Here is an 8,950-nt window from a genome sequence, read left to right as displayed (position 1 = left end):
GGGATTGGGAATGCATATTTCCACTAAAGGAACTATCTAAATCAAAATGGATGGTCAAACTACAATGTCTATACAAGTGTATTTTTGGCCTTTGGGGTCAGTTCTTTCCTTTACTTAGAATTCATGATGAGTAAAATTTCGTTGGTTCCTTTGGACCCTTTTGGAGATAGCATAGTATCCCTGATGGTTTGAATTCAGAAATTGGCCATTGACTCAGGAACTTAGCGTTTTTAGTAGTACCACTGGTATTCTAGAAAGTATTAGTAAGTCTCCTTACGTTTCCTTCTCTACGAATCTTAGTAGGAATCTAGGAACATTAGGGGATGGATGGACCTTTTTACGGAATTGTATCTAGGCCACCCAAGTGTTGAAGTAATCAAAGTCATCCTAGACTGGATGTACCCTTTAAATGTGCTTTACATCTAGACATCATGGAGAGGGTGGATTTTTGATTGTATGATTGGATGTATCTGGTATTTCGTGCATCTGAATGGGCACAACACACCCACTTCAAAATTATTCCAAATTTAAGTTGAGTCGTATTTTCTTGGGAAATATATTTTATAATCAGAGATCCAAGGTGGGCCCTTCTTGGGCGAAATATATGTGCAAACTATATTTCTCCATAAGGAACATTTCATCTAGAATATGGAGCATTCGGTGTTGGTGGGGTTTAACACACATAAAAAAAATCCCCTGATAGGATAAAGAATAGATTCTCTATAGAGTTACATGTGATATGAAAATATAGAGGTCCAAGGGTGCGTCAATTGTGGACAATTATGAATCACATGGATTTCCTTTAGAACCAAATACAATGTCAAACTACCACACAAGGTCAGGCCTAGTGGGACTCACTAGTTTGGGATGAGGTGGAAAGTGCCACAAAGCCTTGGTAATGACCATGTGGGTGATGCATTGGGATTACAAGTGACATGAGACTACTTTAGGTGATGTGGCATGGCCACATGGAGGTCCCTTGTGAGGTGGCACAATTTAATTGGTTAAACTTTAAGTGGGCATAACTTTCAATCAAGGAGTTAGATTGGGATAAATTTATATCATCAAAATATCTCAACATGCTTGACACAATGGTGGTATTAGAAATTAGTTCCACGAACTTTGAAAAGGAAGGATTTTTGTAACCCCATCTTCATAACAGACCTTAGAAGTCAGGTTAGAATAGTAAGTAACACCTTACACAACCCGAGATAACACAGGGGATGGGAGGGAGTGTTACAATTCCATGTGACTTGCTTGACCTAAACTCTATACTTTACCATGGAAATTTTGGACTCCTTACTTGGAGCACCATGTATTTTCACATCAGCTTTAACATATCCAACCCAAACCCTCCCCATAATACCATGTCATCATTCTCATTTAGTAAATGATCTTTTCAATGCATAATCAAATTATCTCTCTACACATGTACAAAGATAATTTCCTACACAATGTTTCACCTCACACCCATTCTATTGAGTATTTTAAAACACATGCTTTCACTGTATGTAATTGCAATCCCTCTATTTTTTATGACCACTCATACCAAACATAACAACGACCATTATTATTATTAAAATTATAAAGATAATTAAACTTCCAAACATTAACACATTTAATTTCACTTGCAAGGATACAAATGAACCAATATTTCAACACTTATATTTGATGAAATATCTACAATAATATACAAATGAATGTCCTCACTTAAATATTGTCTTCATAATAAAATCCTTGGCCATGTGATACATCTAAAAAAATAAATGCTTTGATCAATCTCATACATATGAGTATGGATTGAATACTCCAACCTTTCTTGTATCTCCATGCTTGAAAGTAGACATCTCCCACTCAATCATTGTACTTCTTTCCTTTCTCTTATTATTCAATCAAAAAAACACATGGGATTATTTTCCTACAATGATCTATGTGTTGATGAAGCTAGAAAGGATGAAGTTAAGAGTAAACTGGAATAAACAAGATGGTTAATCATAAGCCTTGATCATTAATTCCAATAATATTGTAAATTAGAGGATATTGGAAGTCAGTGTGTATAAAATTAATTATTTATTTGCTCTTCCTTATGTAATTTTGTAGTTTTTATCAAAATCTGATGTCTATATCTTAATCAAATAATAGATTTATTAACTGTTGTTATCAAAATTTTGAAAATATGAAAGTTATTTATGTAAAATTTTAACTTGTAGTGTAATATTATTTCACCATTTTTTTCATAGATTTTCCAATTGTCTTGATTTACGCTATTCAAAATAGCATATTAAGTTGGGATGTAAGACTCTTAGTTTCCTAAAGAAGTGTTCCAAAGTAAAGTACTTTGGATAAGCTCAAATTAGAATCTGATCTTGCTCCATTAATAAATTGCACAATGATTGACATTTTTTAACTCATTATTTTTCAGGTTTCCCTCCTTCCATAGACTCCCATTGTTCTATCCATATTGTTTGAGTTGTATCTACTCCAATGTGTCCTCTTGTCTTCTTAGAAGGTAAGAAGGTAGATGATTATTTGTTAGTGACATGATTTTGTTGTTTTACTCCTCTCAACATTTTTAGATAGTGCATACAAATTATATCTTTATTACATGTCATGAAATTGATACTTATTAAACCATCCATTCATGGTTATGTTGATATATAAATTATCTTGAATAACCAATTTATTTTGTGTGATTATACAATAGGATTTAGTATGCATGATGAATAATAGGAGTAAGGATAGTGTAGTCCACCATATTAGGTTGAAGCTCACCTACATGCCTTCTCTATTGCAGCCTGCGTGAGCCTAGAGCTGCCTTGTACCAGTCTGCTTTAGGCATAGTAAGTAAAGTACCCCAAGTCCACATGCAATTTTTATGCTTTGTGCATACAAAGCATTGTGCATGGCAACATTGGTTGAGCTCAAGGATGGCCTCATAAGGAGATAAATACATGACGAGTTGATCAATGATAGAAATGCACAACTTCAAACTACATTAAACAATGGATATCCTCATCACGTATTATGCTTTAATTATGAGAGATGTCTAATTTTGTAGTACATTTATCTTCATTTGTTGGAAGTTGATAATACAAATGAAGTCTAAATTCTCATTAATCATGAATTCTAAGTGCTTTTTTAACAATCTAAATCAATTCAAAATTAGGAAAAACATCCTAAGCCCATTTCTCACCGAGGCATTAAACTAGATCATAGTAAAACTCTAAATAATCACTTTACTTTATCTTTATATCGAAATTGCTCATTAATAATCAAAAAAGAAGTTTATAATCGCTAAAATGAAATATTGATGAAGTAATCCAACATTATAAGGTTGAGTTTATACATGGCGTTGCAAAAATGTAATGTTTAAAATCAACCAATGTTGTATTCATTTGGAATTTTCAAAGAACTTAGATAATGTAATCTAATTTTGAATGTGTATAAAATGAATAGAAGTCTATTACAAATAAGAAACCCAATCATATTGATTTGTTTAAAAAATGCATATAAAACAATTCATGATAAATACTTATCAAAATAGTAAATATATATTATCTTATAAAAATTCATAATAAATATCCATCAAAATATTTTTTTTTTGCTTGTTAAGACTAACCTACGCACCCACAGGGATTTGAACCGGTGACCTATAGCAAGGAGTGCCTTAACAGTGCACCCATTCACCGTCAATCCAAAGCCCCGTAGGCAAATATCCATCAAAATATTATATAAACATCACCTATAAAAATTCATAATAAATATTTATTTAAATAATAAATATTTATTTAAATAATAAATATTTATTTAAATAATAGTATACACCATCCTATAAAAATATATAATAAATACCCATTAAAAAATAAATAAATATCACTTTAAAAAATAACAGTAATGAAATAAGGCTAAATATTATTTCAAAATGGTAAATAACCATCTTTTTATAAGAATAACATTTATGAAAAAAGTTTAAATACCTGGTCTATAATTATAAGATGCATTACCTTATAAATATAAAATCAACCTAGGATGGCATTACCTTATAAAATCAACCTAGCGAGTCTAAATACTCATCATAAAAGTCTAAATACTCATCATAAATATACATAATTATTACCTTATAAAAATAAAATTTAATGAAATTAGTCAAAAATATCTAATTTACTAATAGTAAATAAAAATCATTTTGCAAAAATAACATTAATCAAATAACTCTAAATACTTTATTAAAATAATAATAAAAATATTATCATATAAAAATAAGGTTAACAAAATGAATTTGACTGTTTTATTTAAATAGCAGGTGAAAAGTATTAATGAAATTTGACTATTTACCCCATCAAAATAGAAGGTAAATATTATCATATAAAAATAAATTAATAAAGTAAATGTAAATATTAATTCGAACAAGTAGCATTAATGAAGTGAGTCTCTGGCATAATTTCAATTTCAAAATAGTTAGTGGACCAACTTTTGAAAAGGTAAACTCAAACAAGCTCACCACCTCCGGGGAAGAATGAGAGAGAAGGCTTTTCAATATAATAATGAAAGTGGTTACACTAAAGGGGTCACATGAGTCAAGGTCTTTTGTTGGGTTGAGTTAAAGGGGTCACATGAGTCAAGGTCTTATGTTGGGTTGAGTTAAAGACTAATTTTTACATATTTTAATCGGCAGAGTAGATAGATATGCCTTTCTTTGATCATCACTTGTTGGCTTTATTAAAGATTATATCAATTTTTAGATATTTTAATTGGCAAGTAGATAGGTATGCCTTTTAATGGAGGATTCATAAATTCCACAATAGGTATTAAGGTGATTGTAATTGATTTAGAATTATATTAAATATATATTTTTTAAAATAAAAGTCATTCTAATTGTTTAGAATTATGTTAAATATATTATTTTTTTTAATTATTTTTAAATATGTATGATTTTGTTTATATGAGATTTTTTTGAGTTTTTTTATATAATATGAAAAATTATTATAGTTTAGTTGTTAACATATAGTAGGAGTAGTAATTATTTTGGATTTGGAGTATGTTTTAAAATTGTTTTTTTTTTATTAAAAGAAACTAGTTTTTCTCGGATCTAAGGAACGGCTTAAGTACTTAAAAATGTTTGTCTTCTTAGGGTAATAACTGCCCAAAACACAAAGACATCTGGCGAGAGTAAAAACATCTGGTAAGAGTAAAAACCAGCTTTATTACGGACCACCAACGGGAAAAATGTTTGTCTTCTTAGGGTAATAACTGCCCAAAACACGAGAGTAAAAGCATCTGGCAAGAGTAAAAACCAGCTTTATTACGGACCACCAACGGGAAAAATGTTTGTCTTCTTAGGGTAATAACTGCCCAAAACACAAAGACATCTGGCGAGAGTACATCTGGCAAGAGTAAAAACCACCTTTATTACGGACCACCAACGGGACATCTGGCAGGAATGAAAACCTGCCTCCTTACGGACCACCAATGGGTTGTCTTCTCGGGACTTAAGGAAACAGGGTAATAATTGCCCAAAACCTAAAGACATCTGGCATGAGTGAAAACCTGGACCACCAATGGGACATCTGGCAGGGTGAAAACGTGGACCACCAACGGGACATCTGGCAGGAGTGAAAACGTGCCTCCTTACGGACCACCAACGGGTTGTCTTCGCGGGACTTAAGGAAATAGGGTAATAATTGCCCAAAACCTAAAGACATCTGGCATGAGTGAAAACCTGCCTCATTACAGACCACCAACGGGTTGTCTTCCTCGGACTTAAGGAAACAGGGTAATAATTGCCCAAAACCCAAAGACATCTGACATGAGTGAAAACCTGCCTCCTTATGGACCACCAACAAGTTATTCGAGGTGGCGTGGTTTTCCTTGATTAATGGTGATGAGTTAGCCTATATTAGCGGTTAGCACCCAAAGATAGTTGTCCTCATTGCTGGTTTGACCACTAAATTATGATAGATTTTCCACTTGTCAAGAGAAATAAAAAATTACTAATTATTATTTACAAATATGAATTTATTACGAAGAAAACCACATCAAACAAAAAATTGACTTTAACACTTAATAGTTTTTTTAAAATAATTTTTTCCTTATTCCTATAAATATTTTTATTAAATTTAAATTATGTAATATTATATTAATATAAATATGTAATTATACTATGATTTTTATGTAATTTTAATTTAAAAATATTATTTTCTAATATTTTTATTAAATTTAAATTATGTAATATTATATTAATATAATGTGTAATTATACTATGATTTTTATTTAATTTTAATTTAAAAGTATTATTTTTTAATATTTTATTTTTATGGTTTATGATAGGAAGAAATTAGTGATTATATTGAAAATGGTGTTATGATTTTTTCTTTTATGTTTTTTTTTTTTTTTTTTTTAGATTTTTGTTATCCAACTGTAATTGAAATTATCAATATATTTTCAATTTTAAAAACCCCTCAATTACAATTACACAATTCAAATTTATAATTTTAAGACATATACAGAATTCCAACAAAATTGAACCCACAAAACAAACCCTAACCACTAGTGTGATGTTGGAACCATGCTATGTTGTGGTCCACGGCACCATCCTCCTCCTCGTGTGGCGTACACGAGAAAGGTTTCAGTTGGCGCAGCTCTTTACCTCCACACAGATCATCTGTCCTGCTTCATACACACAAAATCTCCCACAACTTGTCTGATCATGCATATTGATACCCAAGGGTGACTTATTCACGTGATACTACATGAATGCCACCTGGTTACTTATTAAGGTGGGCAAGAAATCAAAGGGGTAAATGTCCACCTCATCAATGCATTTTCCTGGCCGTATTATCTATTTTTATTTATTTTTAAACGTGCACCTCAATCCTTCCTTTCAATCCAATCCGGAGACTACTGCTGCTTACCTTGAAATCGAAAAAGGAAAAGCAAAAAAACAGGGGATTTCAGCTTGCTTTCAACTTGAAGCCACCCCACACCATAGCTAAAAAGCGCAGCAGCTTCACTATACTTCAAATCTCTCTCTGTGCCTCCTTGCTCCATTTCTTCTTGGGTTTGCTCTGCATTCAAACTACTATCTGTACAGAAACAGCTGCAGCAGAGATTCTCTGTCAGTCAGTTTGGATCTCAGAACATGGAGCCTGAAAGGTTGCAGACTAATATGAGCTCAAGGAGTAAGGGAAAAAGATCTAAGCGTGGTAGAAATGCAGGGATTTCTTCTCTGCTAACTACCAAATCAGATGAGCATGAAGCAACCTGCTTTTCTCAGTCTGAAATAGAAGAAGACCAAGCAGCCCTGGCTGCAAATTCTCTAGTAATGCTCTCCAGTGATGAATCCTACTGGAATCCACAGACTGTGGCTTCGGCCTCGGCCTCTGCCTCGGCCTCAGCCTCTGCCCTGCACATGGAGGAACCGGCCATGAAAGCATTCAAACTTGATAAAAAGAAGAAGAGGGTGAGAACCAAGAAGTTCCTGGATGCCGATTTTGAGTCCGGTGCAGATCTCTCATACGATCTAGACCAGCAGGCCATGAAGGATCGAGATTTGAAGTACAAGTGCAAGACATGCAGAAGGAAATTCTCTACTTTTCAAGCTCTGGGTGGTCACAGAGCAAGCTGCTACAACAAGTTCAAAGCTGCCTGTGATGGTTCCAACAACATGCATGAAGAGATTGAGGGTCTGAAGGAAGAGATCGTCGACTATGAGGATGATCTTCAGTCCTTTAACAGGTCTTCTTCTGTCGAGGACAGGCGTTCACTTCTTATTGAGACCAGTGATGAAGTTTTGGGTAACAGGGCCAAGCCTGCTCATGAGTGCCCTGTTTGTTACAGAGTGTTTTCAAGTGGGCAAGCTTTGGGTGGTCACAAAAGGTGTCATTCAACTCCCCCTGCTGCTGCTCCTGTTGGAATAGATAATTCTCCTTGTCTTTCCACCATAGAGGAGCATCGGCCTGTGAAAAACCATGGATTTCTTGATTTGAACATGCCACCTCCTGTTGACGAAGAAGATTATTGCATTGAAAATCAGGACTCTGTTTTTCATGGGAATGAGAGCTTCTCTGCCAATGTCAAATCCAACCGTAAAATCGGGCGTTTCGTCATTCAGAGCACTGGAAAAGTGGGATTGTTTTTCTACGATGATCTACCTGCTGATAAAGCTCGCGAGGATGAAGCTGAGAGCAGGACTGGATTCAACAGGACTTCCAGCCTAGTGTAAACCAGAAGTTACTGGAAGTTCAGTCTAGGCTTCCATTCTTTCACTGTCAAAACAATTCTTCTGCTATAGAAAATTCTGTTCATGTAACTTAAATTAAATATGAGAGTTACTGATCAATGGCATCAAAATTTTGGAAGTATGTCTGTGGCATCAATGTATTCTGTGTTGGTTTATGTCTGTGGCATCAATGTATTCTGTGTTGGCTCATCTGATTCAACTCGATTCATGACTCTGTAGGTGGGAGATCAGTCACTTAGTTCCAGAGACTTCGTTCATTTACTCCTGTTTTTTACAGAATTATATGAAAAGTTGCCTGTAAAGCCTTAATTTGATTCTTTCACTTTATCTAGCAGAATGGTCGATCTCATCTGATTTCTTCGTTATTATTTTGTCCTGGGATTGCATGATTCTACTTCAATTCCTTGCTGTAAATATTTCAACTGCATATGATTCTCTATCAGTCTGGGAATAAATCTGTGTAGATATTTCAATAGATAAATGCAGCACACAATTCTATTTTAGCAGTGAAGTCTTGAATAAATCATTAACTTAATGCATGAATATTTCAACAGTATATGATTCTCTATCAGTCTGGGAATAAATCTGTGTAGATATTTCAATAGATAAATGCAGCACACAATTTTATTTTAGCGGTGAAGTCTTGAATAAATCATTAACTTAATGCATGATTCTGTGACAGGGTTTTATCTTTCTTACTAAGCTTCCAAC

The 8,950-nt window shown here is 33.5% G+C and overlaps 1 protein-coding gene across 1 annotated transcript; it reads left to right on the top strand.

Moving 5' to 3' along the window:
* The first annotated feature begins 6,871 nt into the window (after positions 1 to 6,871).
* Positions 6,872 to 8,394, top strand: LOC149221705 (uncharacterized). Its single transcript, XM_089383015.1, has one exon. The coding sequence runs from the start codon at positions 7,139 to 7,141 to the stop codon at positions 8,219 to 8,221; it is 1,083 nt and encodes a 360-aa protein (XP_089239141.1). The 5' UTR covers positions 6,872 to 7,138; the 3' UTR covers positions 8,222 to 8,394.
* Positions 8,395 to 8,950: the final 556 nt, after the last annotated feature.

This window comes from Pinus tabuliformis, chromosome Q (genome assembly GCF_031772625.1).
Source record: "Pinus tabuliformis cultivar Carrire ecotype Pingquan chromosome Q, CPIR1, whole genome shotgun sequence".
Lineage (NCBI taxonomy): Eukaryota > Viridiplantae > Streptophyta > Pinopsida > Pinales > Pinaceae > Pinus > Pinus tabuliformis.
The sequence above is the reverse complement of the archived record's forward strand: the minus strand, read 5'-3'. Positions and strand labels throughout refer to the sequence as shown.

Excerpts from the sequence above, each read along its gene's own strand:
- LOC149221705 (XM_089383015.1), top strand. The coding sequence starts at position 7,139 with ATGGAGCCTGAAAGGTTGCAGACTAATATGAGCTCAAGGAGTAAGGGA.